Genomic DNA, 18094 nt, shown 5'->3' with positions numbered 1-18094 from the left:
AAATTAAAATCAATAGTATTGAAATTTATTACCTATAAACGTCATTCTTTTTTTTTTTTTTTTTGAAACAATAATCAATGGTATTGAAAAATAATTAATCTTTTGGCAACATTCTTAATTCTGGAAAAAATAAAACCAATTGTGAAGAACGAAAATCAAAGTAAATGACAATTAAAAATCAAAACCAACTTATTATTGACAGGATCTTGATTCTTCGACAGTATCTTGGTTCTTCGATTTCTTTTAAGAAATTAACATGTAAAGTTGAATTAGGGGTGTAAAAAAGAAAAAAAAAACTCGAACCCATCAAAAAAAAGGATGAAAAACCTTGATCATTCTTGTCCTCGTCAGTAGGGAACTTGTTGCGAATGACGTTCCCGTCAGTGGGGATCTTGAAATGGAGGTTTTGAAATGGTGGATCTTGAAACCGAAATGAAGTTCATGGAAATGGATCTTGGGTAGAACTTGAAAGAGATATGAAGTTAATGGAAAATGGAGGTTTTGAAAGGGTGGATCTTGAAACACAGAGATGAAGTTAATGAAAAAATGGAGGTTTTGAATGGTGAATCTTGGGTTTTGAAAGTAGATTTGGATGTGATGGGTATTAATTATTGTCAAATCAAATAGGGGAAAATATCTAAGATAGATGTGAAAATACCATAATGCCCTCAAGGACAAAAAGAATATGATATTTACTATGGACATGTGGCAAAATCTAGACCATGCATTGGGTTAGCAAAGTTTTCTTAAATTCAAGGGTTTTTTATAGAGCATTGCCCAATATATATATATATATATATATATATATATATATATATATATATATATATATATATATATATATAGGGCTGGGCTCTATAAGAAACCCCATCTTTTTTAAAAAACCTTGGAAACCCAACCTCATCCATTGATTCTCTTTCATCCAACTTGATCAATGGCTCTCATCATTTTAGTAACAATTATAATTAAAAGAAATAGTATAATGCACATTTGAAAGTCTGGGAGGGCATTTTCGGTAGAACAAAACCCACATTTTGGCATTGAAAATGACAAAACCTACTTGTGTCATAATCTCTCTCCTCTTTCTTCTAGTCTAATCTTTCAATTAACTATTATCTCTCTCCTCTTTCTTCATCATTGAAAAGAAGAAAGCTTAATGGTCTTCAATGGTGATCTTCATTTGAAGATAATTTCAGCGTCATGTGGTCTGAAAAAATCACAAAGACACACGCACGAGTGTGTGTATGAGAAGAGCGATGACAAGATGAATGTTTTTAGAGAGAGAAAGTTGATGTTTTAGATAAAGAAACAACAATCTTTATCACAAAGACACACGCACGAGTGTGTGTGTGAGAAGAAGGTTTGAAGATCTTCTTCGTGTTCATCGGACGGGTATAGATCCGGTAAGTGTTCTTGAAATATCATTTCACACTTGATTTTTTGTTGAAATGGTTGTTAATATGTTTTTGTGTGCTGAAAGTGTTTTAGTATTGGTTAATGGGGTATCCATGGTTAATGTTAATGTATTTTAAATAAATCAAAAACTTTAGGATGAGATTTTGAACGGGTTTTTTTGTTGGTTTAGTTGCTTGTTAGGGGCTTTTGATCTTAACAGTAGCTGTTTTTTTGTTGGTTTGAGTTGCTTGTTTGGGTTTTTGATCTGAACAGTAAGTGTTTTTTTTGTTTGGTTACTTGATTCACAGACTCAGGCCCATAACACGTGTTAAGCCCCCCTGTTATAATGTTATATAACGTGTGTTGATTTACAGAAACAAACCCATAAAGATATTCAATTGAGAAGCTGGATGGATGTAGGAGAAGTTACTGTGTGTTCTAGTAATGGTTAATGTTAATGTATTTTAAATAAATCCAAAACTTTAGGATGAGATTTTGAACGGTTTTTTGTTGGTTTGGTTGCTTGTTTGGGGCTTTTGATCTTAACAATATTTTTTTTTTGTTGGGTTGCTTGATTTACAGAGACAGACCTGTAACATGTGTTAAGCACCTGTTAGAATGATATATAACGTGTGTTGATTTACATAAATAGATCCATAAAAGATATTCAATTGACAAGCTGGATGGATGTAGGCGACGTTAATGCGGGGACATTGAATAAGTCACATCCTTTGGGAAAGAAGTCTTCGTTCATTTATAACATGTGTTAGTGGTTCATGCTGTAACAGAACACCATGATGTAAACCTGACATGTGTTCATGTATAACATGTGTTAAGCCCCTGTTAGAATGATATATAACATGTATTAACCTTTTGTTAATTAAAAAAACAAGTAATATCTATTTTATTTTTGTTAATGTTTAAAATATCCGATAATGTGGATACTGAGCGTAAAACTTGTACAAGTAATAAATGTACAAGTTAGTATGTAACGTGTAATATGAAACGAGCCATTTATGGTAACACATGTACCGGTATAATATGAAACGGGTCATTTGTTTTGCACATTTTGAAATGTATAACATGTGTTAAGCCACTGTTATAATCTTTTTGTAACCTGACATGTATTCATGTATAAGCTAGTGGTTTACAATGTGTTAAGCCTATGTTATAATCTTGGTTTAACCTAACATGGTGTCATGTATACCTGGGATAAAATGTGTTAAGCCTCTGTTATAATCTTGGTTTAACCTAACATGGTGTCATGTATAAGCTAGTGGTTTCCAAAACACCATGATGTGTATATACATACTGTAACATGTATTAAGCGACTGAAATATATAACATGTGTTAAGCATCTATTATAAAATGTGTTAAGACTTCCATAATAGATGCATAAACTCCAATAGTAACTTAATAACAACAGAGTAAACCTGATATAACGTGTGTTAAGCCTCTATTATAACATGTTTTAAGACTTCCAGAATGGATGCATAAACTCCAATAGTGTGTTAAGACTTACAGAATGTGTTAAGTCCAATAGTAAACTCCAATAGTAATATGTGTTAAAACTTCTAGAATGGATGCATAAACTCCAATAGTAACTTAATAACAACATAGTATACCTGATATAACGTATGTTAAGTCTCTTTTATAACGTGTGTTAAGGCTTCCATAATGTGTTAAGTCCATACCGTTTTAACATCATGTACTAGACAAAACAATAAGAGTCTCAAAATACATATTACTAGTAAACGAAAATACATAGCACTAAGAAAAATGGTGGAGCTTCCTTTGACAGTCTGCCTTAGCTTTTCAGCGGCTACCTTTGCTGCCTTAGCTTTTCAGCGGCTACCCTTGCTTTATTGTTTGGGTCGGTCTTGAAACGGTTTGTAAACATGTGGGTGTGCGTATGCCATGGAAGTTATAAAAATGTGTTTTCATGTCTCACGTAACACGTGTTATGTTGTACATGGGTTTCATGTCACATGTAACACATGCATGTCCGAGAAGTTCAAACTATAACACGTGTTAGTTGTGTTGTGATGTAACATAAACATGGTCATGATCCTTGAGCATCTGATCCACGTTTGACGAAACCAACGTTTGCTATAACACGTGTTATTTGTGTTGTGCTGTAACACAAAAATAAAAACCTGTAAATTACATAAACATTTACCCCTTTTAAGAACCATTTTAACAAAAAAAATCATGTTTCATCTCTAAAACAGCCATTACACAAAAACCTATTAACAACCAGGTTTTGTGAATAATTTTTGATATTTTAAGTGTAAAAAATGGAGCCAGACGTTGAATATCATCTTATAAAGTCCATACCTATATCAATTTTAAATTCAATATTTTATTGGTTCAATATTTAAGTGTAAAATAGTAGAACCGTAAATTATAATCATCTTTCAAAAGTTCATACCTACATGCTCAAGTTATCAACTAACATAAACTCCACAAAATCAGAAAAATCCATACAAAATACCCAGAATCAAACATATATGAAAACATATGTTGCATAAAACTAAAAGAGTGTAAAAAACTCACAAATATCAAGATCTGAAACAACATATACAAATCATATTTTATATAAACAAAAAAAGTGTAAAAAACTCACAAATATCCAAATCTGTAACAACATTATGAAACATGTGGACAAAGGAGATCTAAAAGGAATGGAACAAGATCTGGAAGGGGTTTCCACGTGGATCTGACTTCATATATTAACATCTTCATCACAAAACCACGTTCTTCATCAGGGATTGATCGATCTGATTTTCGTTCTTCACTTCGTTCTTCATCGTTGTCAATGAACCTGTTGGGGAAACTATGGACCGGTGACATTAACTCGGAGGTTTGTGGATTTGTCTCCATGGCCATTAATGGAGAAATGATAATTTGGAGGAGAAGATGAAATATGCACTTTCTCTTTCTGTTAAAAGAAGATATAAATTAAAATGAAATGAAATAGGGTAAAAGAAATATGGAGTGGCTGATTTGAACACATGAGTTGATTGGCATTAAATGATCATGTCAGATCAAATTGGGAAAATAACTTGGGTTGGGAAATTACTGATATAACCTTGAGAGCAAAAATGATTAACAAGGGACTATGGCAACGTGGATTAATATAGGCTACAAGTAAGGTTTCCTAAGTTTTCTAAGTAAATGGGGTTTTTTGCATAGCATTCTCCTATATATATATATATATATATATATATATATATATATATATATATATATATATATATATATATATATATATATATATATAGGGAGCCACTAAAATAGGAACCACCTCCAGTTGTAAAAACCGCGAGAACCACTCTCAACCAATCAGAAAAGAGGGTATTTTAGTCATTTACACCAAATATCAAATCAACATCTCTCCTCATTAAATTTTCTGACTTTATAAAAGCTCTCTCCTCTCTCATTTACATTTATCTTTCCTCTCTCAAAACCCTGTTTCACCTTTCAGATCACAGACATTTAAACTTTCTCCCTTCATCTCCATTCATTTGTCTCTCTCGATTATGTACAGAACACACACACACAAACAAGTGTCAACTCCCTCACCCCTTCTCCCAAGCTCAGCCAACAATCCCCTACGTTTCTTCTCCGGTGAGTCCACCGGCGGCAGTGGTTGATTCCAGCTGCGACATCCCCACCCACTTGATCTCGTTCTTCGGCGGTAACTCCGAGCATCAGAACATCCACCGGCGTCCGGTGATGGCGTGAAGACAGGACAAAGAAAGAGGCGAGTTGGAGGTGGTCCGACGAGGACCGTTGACGGCGACAGCGCCGTGAGCAGCGGTCGCTGGCGGCGGCCGTGGGTGCGATAGCAGTGGCGACGGTCCGCATTGGTTCTCCGTCAAACTTCCGAACAGTCACGACAACCAATCTTCTCCTCCGGTAAGTTCACCGGTCCTTCATTGTTTTCGTTCTGTTTCTTTGATTTCGGGTTTATTTGGTTTGAGTTTTGTTTGTTTCGGGAACCTACTAGTAAGTTTCAATTTTGTGATTTTGTTGAATATTACAGGCTCCTTTTTGGATTTTGTCGAATATTACGGCCTGATGTGGTTTGATTTTTGGTTCGGGTTAGGTTCGGGTTCACTTCAGATATTGTCGGGTTTTCGGCTCGGTTTCGGGTCTCGGTAAAAGCTGGTCAGCCGCGGTTCGGGTGTGGTTCGACGGGTCAGATTGTGGTTCGTGACAATTTGATTCAACTAGGCAAACCCGGTAAACTCGGTTCGATGTCGGGTCAACTCAGTCAACGGCAGTTAAAGGCTCGGTCAACGAACGTCAAAGTTAGTCAACTGGTCAAAGCCAATCAACAAAAGTCAACGGTCAAACTGCCAGTCAACAGCAGTCAACCACGGTCAAAACCAGACCCGGTAACAGTTTAAACAATGCGAAATTCTTGTTTATATAGTTATAGATTTTTAGTTATACGCGACCCGAGCTCGAACCGACTAGATTAGAAATTTGTTTTGTTTTGACATTTCGACGAAAACTATATATATTGATATTTTTGTGAATGGTTTATTGTGGTATTTTAAAAAAAAATAAATCGACACTTAGTTGTCGGGATTGTCCAAAAACAGAGGAAACTCTGCCCGATTTTCGAAAAATCTGTTATACGTAAACTTAAAACGTAAAACGTAAACTAAAAACGTAAAACGTAAAACGTAAAAACGTGAAGCGTAAAAAGTTTTACGTAAAACGTAAACGTAAAACGTAAAAAGTTTTACGTAAAACGTAAAAAAGTTTTAACGTAAAACGTAAAAAGTAAAAGGTTTTACGTAAAACGTAAAAAGTTTTACGTAAAACGTATAAATTTTTAACGTAAAACGTACAACGTACAAATTATCCCGTAAACCGTAATTTTTTTTTTTGGAATAAAAAAACGGGCCGTAAAATACGGAACGTAAAAAACGGCGCGAAAAAAACGGGGCTAAACGGGGCGTAAAAAAAATTGGGCAAAACGGGGCGTAAAAAAAATTGGGCGGAGACGAAGCATAAACACGGCGCTTGAAAAAACGGCGCGTTAAAAAACGTGAAAAAAACGGTGCGTTAAAAACGTGGAAAAAACGCGTCTTAAAAAACGCGGATTGAGAAAAATGGTGCGTTAAAAAAACGGCGCCTTTAAAAAACGGTGCGTTAAAAAAACGCCGATTGAGAAAAACGGCGTCTTAAAAGAACGGCGCCTTAAAAAAACGGCGCCTTAAAGAACCCGGTGTGCAAAAACCGGCGTGTAAAAGTTTTTGTCTTGTTCAAAAAATTTGAAATTAAAAATACTTTTCATAAAAAAAAATTCTTTTTAAAAAATAAAAAGCAATATAATAAAACAAAATAGTAATAAAAAAATTAATAAAGACAAAATAGAGTATTTTTACCATATTACCCTTTTGAATTAAAATATTAAAGATATAATAAGACAAAATCTATTTAATATTAATTTTAGTTATTTTAAATCTCATCCATCCATCTTCTTGATCTAAAGGCTAGAAAGTGGTTCTCTCAGTTTTTACAACTGGGGTGGTTTTCATTTTAACGGTCCCCTATATATATATATATATATATATATATATATATATCGAGCATATTAATTTTGATTCTTATTTAATTTACGTCGTTTAATTTTATGAATTTTGAATTATCTCGAACTTCTACCACCAATATCTTTTCATTTATATATAGAGAGACATGTTATAAGTGTCGATTAATTAGTCTTTATTAGGGGTGTAAACGAGCCGGGCCGAGCCCGAGCCTTCCACTACTCGAGCTCGGCTCGTGATATTTTTGTGAAGCTCGAGCTCGAGCTCGACTCGGCTCGAGCCTAAAATTTTAAGCTCGAGCTCGGCTCGTAAGTAAAATCTAAAGCTCGAGTCCGGCTCGGCTCGGCTCGAGATTATTTGAGAACAATTTTAAACGAGTTCCAAGCTCGGCTAGAGCTCGCTTCAATATAGCTTAAACGAGTCAAAGCTCGGCTCGAGCTCGGCCCACCAATGTTATATAATATATATATATATATATATATATATATATATATATATATATATATATATATATATATATATATATATATATATATATATATATATATATATATATATATATATAGGGAGGGGCTCATGCGAGAACCACCCTTATTGTGAGAACCTTGAGAACCAATGTGAACACAACCTAAAATAGCTAAAAAAAAACCTAAAAAAACCTAAACCCCCCCCCCAAGCTAAATGCTAAAAAATTTAAGCCCACCCCCCCCCCTCCCAAAAAAAACCTAAACCCCCCTCCCCCACCCCCCACCCCACAAGCTAAAATGCTAAAAACTAAACCCCCAAAAAACCTAAAAAAATCTAAAAAAATTTTTTTGAATTTTTTAATATTTTTTATGTTAAAATCGCTACTTTTAGAAGCCAAAAAAAAAATTTTTTTTTTGGCTTCGAAAAGTAGCGATTTTTTATAAAAAAATATTAAAAAATTCAAAAAAAAAAATTTTGTGTGATTTTTAGCTATTTTTAGGCATTTTTGGTGTGTTCACATTGGTTCTCGTGGTTCTCACAATAAAAGGTGGTTCTCGCATGATCTTCTCCCTATATATATATTTTAGTCTGCCATCTTAAAAAATTAGTGTTAATTTACTATTTTGTACATGTGAAATGTTTTATATAGTTATATATAGATATATATATATATATATATATATAATTATGTTTAGGCTCGTTTAGGCTCGCGAGCCTAAACGATCTTTGTATGCAAAGCTCGAGCTCGGGCTCGATAGCTAAACGAGTCATATTTCAGGCTCGAGCTCGGGCTCGAACTCATTAAAGCTCGACTCGTTCGAGCTTTTTACCGATCCGATCCCGGGTAGCTCTCGAGCCGTTGCGCATCATTTACACCCCTAGTCTTTATTTACTTCATGTAAACTGAAGAAAGAATAAAAAACCAGGTGTTTTTCAAAAAATAAAAAAATACCATATACTTAATAGTTATAAAAGAAAATAAAAGATATCATAAATAATTAGAAAAAAGATAAGAATAAATATGATGATGACAATTGCCATTTTTTTAGAATCATTTATAAGAATTAAGTTTAGATATTTTTTTAACAACAAAACTTGCTCCTACACCATTTATTTAAATACCCTTTGTTCATATTTAAACCTACAACCTCCCCTTTAATGGTTATGTGTCTTTAGCAAGTGAGTTACCCCCACATTTAGATTAGATAAAAGATAATGAGTACTTTAAGGATAATAGCTATTAGATAAAAGATCATGAGTACTTTAAGGATAATAACTAAATTAGACAATAAAAAGAGCCGGAAAACAATTATGAGCATGTATAGAAATACGACATGTATTTCATATAGGTTTCTTTTATTTTGTAGTATAGATGTGTCGCTATATTATTGTTTCCTATTTTTCTCACTCAAAACAAACTTCTTATTTGATCCCAACCTTATATAAATAAGTAAATATACTTTACTCACAAAATTTTTATTATTTATGTAGATAATTAAACATATGTATTCTCCACATTTAAAATTCAATTTTTTAAACCTACATAAACCTCAGGAATTTAACCCCTGCACTTAGTTTTTTTTTTTTTTTTTTTTTTTTTTTTTTTTTTGAAAAGCAAAATTTTACACCTAATTACCATTAAACCTTTTTATTTGTAAGAACGAAAACTTTTATTATTTATGTAGATAATTAAACATTTGTATTCTCTATATTTAATAATTAAACCCACGTAAACCTCAAGAATTTAAACTCTTGCACTAAGTTCTGTTTTTTTTTTCAAAAGCAAATTTTTACACCTAATTATCATTAAACTGTTTTATTTGTAAGACCTAAAATAGTATTACTTTTGTAGATGACAAACACCATACTATTAGAGCGGTTATCAGTTGGTTGAAAAAACGTCAAATTTATAGTACATTAGTTTTGGCTAGACCAACATATATATTTAAACTTGACCCGCTTTTGTATCCTGAAATATATAGTATTTTATATCTTCTAAAGTTTCTTTCCAGAACTTATTTTTCAATCATTAATCTTACCATGTTAATAAGATTGACATGACTCATTATGTTAAAGAACTAAATAATTAGAAGCTATATTTAGTTTGTCATAGTTATTCAATTTAATATTCCATAATTTCAACCCTTTCAATTTAATTAATTAAAGATTTGACCACTGAAATTAAATTGTTGGTTAGGAAGCAAATATTAATATAATTTTTATAATACTGAAGTCCAACTAATATGTAAACGAGGTGGTCCTCTCTCTCTATATATATATCCTCACTAATAATATCTACACATATTATTTGTGACTTATTGTGTGGTGGGATTGGTACTGATGGGTGGTGGGATTGGAGGAATATGTTGGTTTACCATTATTCTTTTTGCACTTGTATCGGGACCGAAATCATACGCGTGTGATGCGTGCGATTTGTACCAAGGAAGATGGGTGTACGACGAGTCGTATCCCTTGTATGATTCATCAAAATGTCCACACATTCGAAGGGAATTCGACTGCATCAAGTACGGCCGCCCTAATCTAAACTACCTCAAGTTCAGATGGCAGCCCACCAATTGCAACTTGCCCAGGTATACATAAATTTGTCCATCCATACAATATATAAAGATATAAACATATACATATAGAGGTTAGACAGACATAGATACGTGTATGAATCAATGTTAGATGTTGTCTTTTATAGTCATAATTCAAACGTATGACTATCTCTTCTTTTTCTACACGCTCCATGTGGAATGTTACAGTATTCACGTGTAACGCCTATCGTGTAGTCTTTGGTTATTTTATTTATTTATATTGACCAAAAATAGAAGGTCGCAAAGTTTGCAACCGCATCTAGTTTGCTCGTTAAATTTGCGAGCAACGTGAATTCGATTGCAAATCAGTTCCAATTTTTGCGATTGGTATTTCCTATTCCTATCGCAATCCTATCGCAATTGTCCAGTTTTATAATAGTGATGGATAACAAATTAAAGATATTTAGAAATATTTAAGGTTAGACAAAAATGCAACGAAGATAATAGTTGAATAAATCAAATTAAAGTTTTAGTTAAATACATAGAATGCCTAATGATCGTATTAATAATTGATGTGCGCATGAATTTGGAACCAAGTATTATATTTTGCTGATATATCTATTAGATGTATGTGTTAATATATGGTTAGTGTACATATCATTATTAAGAAGATAAATAATTTGTTAAAAGGTTAAATTAAAAGAGTATAATGGTCACTAAATATACTTTTTGAATGATGTAATTCATATTGATATTACATATGTATTAATTATTTAATAAATCTTCCTATATATATACTAATAAACGAAAATCTTTTTTGGATACGTGTCGCTCTCTGGTGTTTTCTCATCTTATTTCCTATTTATCTCATATTAAATAATAATAATTTTATTCAAAATACTAGATAAGAATAAATATTTAGATAAGGATAAACGTTTGTTTTTATTATGATCATATTAAATAATAATAATAATAATAATAATAATAAGTAAATAGTACACCAGAGTTTATTTTTAGGAGACAAATCTTGACGAATGTATGTGTTAACATATGAAATTATATTTTATTCAACACGTATAATATACGAGCTTTTTTAAAGATATATCTTTTTTATTATTTATTATATACAATTACATTTATGCAAAATAAAAGAACAAAGTAAAATGTTATAATAAGTAAATAATACATCAATGTTCATTTTTAAAAGATAAATCTTGATGACTATTTATCTTAACATATGACATTATATTTTATTCAACACATGCAATATACGGGTTTTTTAAAGTTATATTTTTTATTATTTATTATATAAAATTATATTTATACAACCCGTGTAATACACGGGAATCTAACCTAGTGATATTAATATGTAATTGTGAAAGTATCATAAATTTTTATATTATGAAGATAAATAATTTGTTAAAAGGTTTAATTAAAAAGGTATAATGGTCATTAAATGAAATTTTTGAATAATGTAATTCATAATGATATTACACATATATTATTAATTATTTAATAAATGATGTTAATATGTAAAGGTGAAAATATCATAAATTTTTATACTATGATGATAAATAATTTTTATAAGGTTAAATTAAGAAAAAAAGTGTAATAGTCATTAGATAATTTTTTTAGTAAAGTAATTCAAAATGATATTACGTTATGTATTAATTATTAATAAGATGCTAATATGTAAATGTAAAAGTATCATAGAGTTTTAACATTTTTGCTTCTTCAATGGTCATCTAAAATTATATTTAAATGTGTTTAATTGGATTACCTTCTTAATATATTGCTTTCTTATAAACATAGATGAAGATAAAGTTTCTTTGATGTAATAAGAACAATTAAATGTTAACAGATTAAGGGTATTTCATACTTCACAATTGAGATTATATTTTGAAAAGTACATCTTAAGAAATAATCAGAAACCCAACATATTACATTGCAGATTCAATGCTAAAGAATTCTTAACAAAAATGAGTGGAAAGAAAATAATGTTCATCGGAGATTCAATAAGCGAAAATCAATGGCAATCGATGATGTGTCTTCTTCGTACTTCTTTGCCGCCACAATCTATTATCAATGAACAAACCGTCAACTCAACAACAACTGCCACATTTGAGGTTACTGGTCATTCTCTATTTTATTTTACGATGTTTTTCAAAGAACATGAAATAATTGTTATTTCACTTTGTAGGATTATGGAGTTTCGATTTCGGTTTTCTTGTCTCATTATTTGGTTGACATTGTGGAAGAGAAAATAGGTCGTGTATTGAAACTAGATTCCATCTCAAACGGAGATGTATGGAAGGAGAACGACGTTTTGATCTTTAATACTTGGCTTTGGTGGTATCGTCGAGGAGAAAAACAACCGTGAGTATTAGAATTAGTTATTTCACTACTAGAAAATTTACTTTTTATGACAAAAAGTAAATCTCTTACAAACTTATACATTGGTGATTATTGGTGGATAGTTCAAACCATAAAAAATACATTTTATAATATTTGTCTATAATCTCTGAATGAGTTGTGGCGGATTGTCGTTGATCGGTTAGTGAATTTGTATCTACAAGCCTTCACTGACAACTACTGCCTTCATCAAGTGGCCATGAGTCCACAATGACTTCCTCCTTCACTTAAGATCTTCTTATTTGTAGTATATAACGAGAAATAATTTACTAATGGACATTACAATTTGATGCAGATGGGACTATATCCAAATTGGCACAAACATTACGAAGGACATGGATAGAATGGTTGCTTTTCAAGAGGGTTTAAACACTTGGGCGAATTGGGTAAATACAAAAATAGACAGCGAGAAAACCACGGTGTTTTTCCAAGGAGTTTCTCCACCTCATTACAAGTAAGTATATTTATTTACGACAACCTCTAGTGACCCGCAATGTTTTGTTTTTGACCTAACTAAGTTTTTTCCGTTTAGTTAACTATCTTATAATACACTAAATGAGAGGCCATACCCTCCCGTGCGAGTTACCATAGTCAATAGTTCATCATATACAAAATTCATAGTTTTATGTCATTTAAATGGACTCGAGTCAATTTTAGGTTGAATATCTGTGTAAATATTTAGCTAACCAAGTCAGTTTAGATCGTGGGTTGACCCCTTTATGTCTAAAAAAACTTTAAAGGGCATTATTCTTTTCAAAACTTATTATGTACCCGTCAAACCCGATGAATTCTGCAAATAACAAAACTAATGATAAGGTCATGGGAGTTTAAATTAATTACATATTTTTGCTAAAATTTAAACAGAAAAGAAATATTAGTAATTAGAATGTGTAAGAAATAAGTAATTAGAATGTGTAGTTTAAACAGAAATGATATATAGACATTTTTGTTTCTAGGTGAATTTAGAATTTAAAAGTAGTGGTAGAAGGGAAAAAACTATCAGCTTTTAGAGATAAAAATAATAATAAAAAATCATTAGATTACTAGAGATAAAAATTAACCAAAATTAAATCAGATTTTTTTTTGTTACATCTACATTTTATTGACAATTGCAAAAGCTTTTTTATTTATTAATTCGAGTGAGTTTTTCATCGAATCGTTGACAATTTATTAACTGAAATAAGAATTTCTTTAGTGGGTTGGAGTGGAATGAGCCTGGTGTGACAAATTGCGCCAAGGAAACACTTCCAATGAACGGATCAACGTACCCTGGCGGCGTACCTAGAGCCGAGATGGTGGTGGAGCAAGTTCTGAGTGGTATCACAAAACCAGTGTCATTGCTAAATATAACAAGACTATCTCAATTAAGAAAAGATGCACACCCAGGCAGGTTTAATAATTTCAGGATGGATTGCACACATTGGTGTGTTGCCGGTCTTCCAGACACATGGAACTTACTTCTATCTGCTGCTCTTGTTTGAACCACATTTTTGGTTATATTATATGTTTAAGCATTTTTGTTTTGCAAGAAATAACAATCTATGGATGTAACTTAACTACTTGATCAATTACAAGATATTCAAGCTTGCATCCATTTAGTACATCACGATTTTTATTATATTTAAAAAAGAAAACACTTGAATCCACGACTAATATATTATTGAACAAGTTCAAAGGCCACTGTGTACGGTACCATGATAATGAATGTCATAGTTTTTTTTAACAAACTTTACAAGAACATACATTATGATGACCGTCGTCAAGTCATTCATAATCCTAATTAACCTAGATAGCTAGGGTATGTACGGTATCATATTCACGAGGAGCATGTGGTTAGTATTACACATTTGGTTTGACTGGTGCCAATAAAACACGATGATGTGATTGTTAAACAAAGTGAATTGCATAAACTAAAGACTAGTTAACGAATTATAGTTCAAATACTTAAAATATAGCCACAACAAGGCTTGGGTTTGGACATTCAATAAGCAATCTAAATATCATACATTCATCACTACATAGACATGGTTTAGTTTACCAAATTCACACATTGGATAATAATGGACGCTTCAATCAAACAACAACTATATTAATGATTCTAGACTGGATAATTTATGTTATGTGATGGGTACTTATCAATCATCAATTTACCATCCGACGCTATCAATCAAAACACCTTATTCTCAATTGATAAAGACCAAATAGAAGAAACAATGCAATGACATGTTCAATATAATAAATCGTTCAACATGGAATTTGATTAACACATGAAATCACAATAAAATGTTAAGTGCTTAATAAGTCATAGCAAATCCATGTCAGATGTACTTACAATTCAGACTGATTACCAAAAGAATTCAAAACCTAGGCCTGGATGCAATCATGGAAGATCTAAATGGAAATTGATGATGAAGTGTGAATTCGGGAAGCGAAAGGCATGAATTGGATGAAAGGATACTTTGTCACTAAAGTTCCTAAGCATCCTCTTCATTCTATTGCTCCCCTAGATGTTGAATGATGTATTTTTCACGTTTTTGGCATTAAAACTTGTCCTAGAACCGCCTAAAACCGTTGGTAACTACAAGTTGGGCGTATTGGTACTCTGGTGGGCGTACTGATACTCTAGCTGCATTCAGAAACTATGTTTACAGCTAGAATACGCCCAGAAATCAATATTGAGTAAGAGTAGGGATACACCCATGGAATGGAAGTATGGATACGTCCATGCTCTTTCTTGTCTTGTTTCTATCCTCGTGCAAACGTAAAGCTTCTGCCACTCGTGATATCTTCACTGCAAACCTGCACAATCATAAAATAGACAAAGTAACCATATTCCAAGTATAATTCCTAGTAAAAACTTATAAAACCATGACAATTTAGACCATCCAACCATAACTCATCACATTACCCTTCATATAAAGGTAGTCAAGGCTCTTGTAGAATAGGGTCAAACGCTACTTTGTACCATATCGTAAATAATATATGAAGGTTATGACAAAGTGTCATACCACGACAATTACAAAATAGTTCAAATGTTTAAACATGGTCAAGGCTCTTGTAGAAGTTAAATGTATATCTCCTCAATTTTTTTTCTTGTTTGAAAAGCATATCTCCTCAATAATTAGCTCCCGTAAATATGCTTGTGGAGTTACTTATATTTCAAATGTAAATCAAGATTAGTGTTGAAGCCAATGACATTATATTTGGCATATGTCATAAGTTGATTTGAAATGAATTATTGACAAAATTATCATATTTTTGGGGCGTCGAATATTTTAAAGGCACAAAATATACAAAAATGCAATAATTTTAGCACAATTATCCATCATGCTAATGTATGCAAATTTTATGTACTTTGTTATCTATAGTAAAGCTAGCGTTAAAAAAAGTTTTGCTTCAACTTTACTTTTATTGAACACACTTGTAACGGAAGTTTCAAATCGTTCATGTTTTAGTTGTGATGTATACATCACATAATATTCGAAAAGTGAATTAACCCTAAAATAGAAATCCCGGTCCAGGTCATTCAAACTTTTTATGTGATTTTTTCAATTCGGTTCCTCATGGAGAAGATGATTTATACATGGGAAGCATTTACTTGTTTCCATTTTAATAAGGGTGTAAACGAGCCAAAACCTTTATTAGTTACCCGAGATCAATTCGCTAAAAGCTCGAATCGAACCAAACTCGTTTAATAAATGAGTATGTGCTTTATATATCAAGCTCGGCTAGACTCGCGAGCCTAAGCAATCATTGTGTTTATATAGATATAAAAGTTTATATTATATATTACAGGAGTAGGATCAAATACAAACCACATTTCGCATACAAATTGTAAAAACCATTTAAAAAGTGTCATGTGTCATCCAACTAATTATATAGAAATGATAAAATAATATCCTAAATAATATTAATTATATTGTATTCCCTATAAATATGCTAACAAGCAATTAATTCTTTATTTGGATCTTACTTTTGTTTTCAATGTGCTGATTAAGAAAAGTGTTGATATCAGTTATCTTAATTAATTTTCATGTGCTAATATAATTCAAAAGTGCTACTTTTATATATGTATTGTTTTAGTATGTGTTAATTTAACTCTTTTAAGTGCTAGGATCTGTTCTTACAGTTTGTGTAACACCCCAGCCCCGCTAGGGCTGACGTGTCACTCTTACAGATATCAAAACTAAAACTAATCCATAACATTAAATAAAAGATCCTAATTACATTTATTACATTACTGAAATAAAGAATCTTGGCTAGCAACTTCCTAACGCTCTTCACAGAAATCCCAGATCATCCCATATTGCCTGTAAAACAAAAAGGAAAAAAAACACAAAAAGAAAATACGGATGAGCCAAAAATTGCTCAGTAACGGAGAAATCGACAGTACAGGTAAAGCCATATCAGCGGAAAGAAAAACATAATAGAACTATGACTGAACTAAAACGATTACTGACACGAGTACTGAAAACAGATGCAGACAAAAGACTGATACACTAACCGATCTGAAACTTTAACGAAAACTGATACGAAAACAAAAGTCAGCCATACACATAACTGATATCGAACCCAACACAAAACCGTTGTAGAGACTGATACATAGCTGACCACGATGACTGAAATATTTTATCTTGTATAAACGAACTTATTGAAAACATCGTTTAAATAATCTAGTATCCGTATAACCAGAGAAGTTTCTAACCCATTATTCATAGTTTGTAAATGAAATGTCTAAACAAATCCAAGAAATAATAATTATCAAATATTTTAAACAACATTTAATAATGCTATTATTTTTAAAATAAGATACTTGACAAAAGTATTTTCTTATATTGAGCGTTTAAATTTTATCAAAATAAAATAGTTTATCACATTTCATAGCAAATCAACATTAGACAAAAAGAACTAATTTTCTAACTTTAAAAAAGTTATAATTTAGAAATATAATAAATGTCATAAACTGGATTTCAAATGAAATACTTATAAAAGTTTCATAAACTGATATGGAAAGCCGATACAGAATCAAAACCAAATACGTAAGCCTAAATATTTTAAAAACCACTAAAAATCATATAATCTTTAAAAGAAAAGGATTGTCGAACTATTATATTCAAATAAATGTGTGGATTCAAATCCATATATATTAATTAATCAAATTTCATAAGTTATTATTTAATTAAAATAACTATTTGTATTGCTTTGGAGATTTATATTTAATAACCAAAATAATCTAGATGACTTGAATTTAGAAGTAGAATAATTTAATCCTTACGAAATTTCTTAAATCAATGAGAAAAATGGACACGGAGAAAAGATAGATTCAACAACAAATATCGACAGACACCGAACCAAATACTGAATACAGATATTGTCGGACACAAACTAAACGTATAACACGGAATCTAAATCCAAACTGAGGCTAATACTGATCGAGACAAATCTAACACAAACCGGTACAGATACTGAGTTAAAACAGACATAGCTAATACATAACAGAATCGGATACTGAACACCAGGACACATAATTAACCCAATACACGATCGGAAACAAAACTAGATGCGTACAAACATATCAGACCTATCAGAACAGATACTTAACATATTCATATACAGAAACATATACTAACTTACACGACAACTATATGTGAACAAAATAAATCGTGTAACACAGAAGCACCCAGAGCCAGAAACAGACTGGTACATAGCTAGCTA

The 18094-nt window shown here is 31.6% G+C and overlaps 1 protein-coding gene across 1 annotated transcript; it reads left to right on the top strand.

Annotated features, from left to right (window-relative positions):
• Nucleotides 1-9750: 9750 nt before the first annotated feature.
• Nucleotides 9751-13980, top strand: LOC110918377 (protein trichome birefringence-like 41). The gene is made up of 5 exons (XM_022162706.2): nt 9751-10021; nt 11919-12093; nt 12168-12343; nt 12675-12833; nt 13575-13980. Exons 1-5 carry the CDS (start codon nt 9771-9773, stop codon nt 13858-13860), a joined length of 1047 nt encoding a protein of 348 aa, XP_022018398.1. The 5' UTR covers nt 9751-9770; the 3' UTR covers nt 13861-13980.
• The last annotated feature ends 4114 nt before the right edge of the window (nt 13981-18094 follow it).

Source organism: Helianthus annuus, chromosome 16, assembly GCF_002127325.2.
Source record: "Helianthus annuus cultivar XRQ/B chromosome 16, HanXRQr2.0-SUNRISE, whole genome shotgun sequence".
Lineage (NCBI taxonomy): Eukaryota > Viridiplantae > Streptophyta > Magnoliopsida > Asterales > Asteraceae > Helianthus > Helianthus annuus.
Note: the sequence above shows the minus strand (reverse complement) of the source record. Positions and strands in the feature narration are given on the sequence as shown.

What these genes read in the sequence shown, in the direction of transcription:
- LOC110918377 (XM_022162706.2), top strand. Translation starts at nt 9,771, where the DNA reads ATGGGTGGTGGGATTGGAGGAATATGTTGGTTTACCATTATTCTTTTT. An exon ending in CAACAACTGCCACATTTGAG is followed by an intron (nt 12,094 to 12,167) that starts GTTACTGGTCAT and finishes TTCACTTTGTAG; the next exon opens with GATTATGGAGTTTCGATTTC. An exon ending in GTTTCTCCACCTCATTACAA is followed by an intron (nt 12,834 to 13,574) that starts GTAAGTATATTT and finishes GAATTTCTTTAG; the next exon opens with TGGGTTGGAGTGGAATGAGC.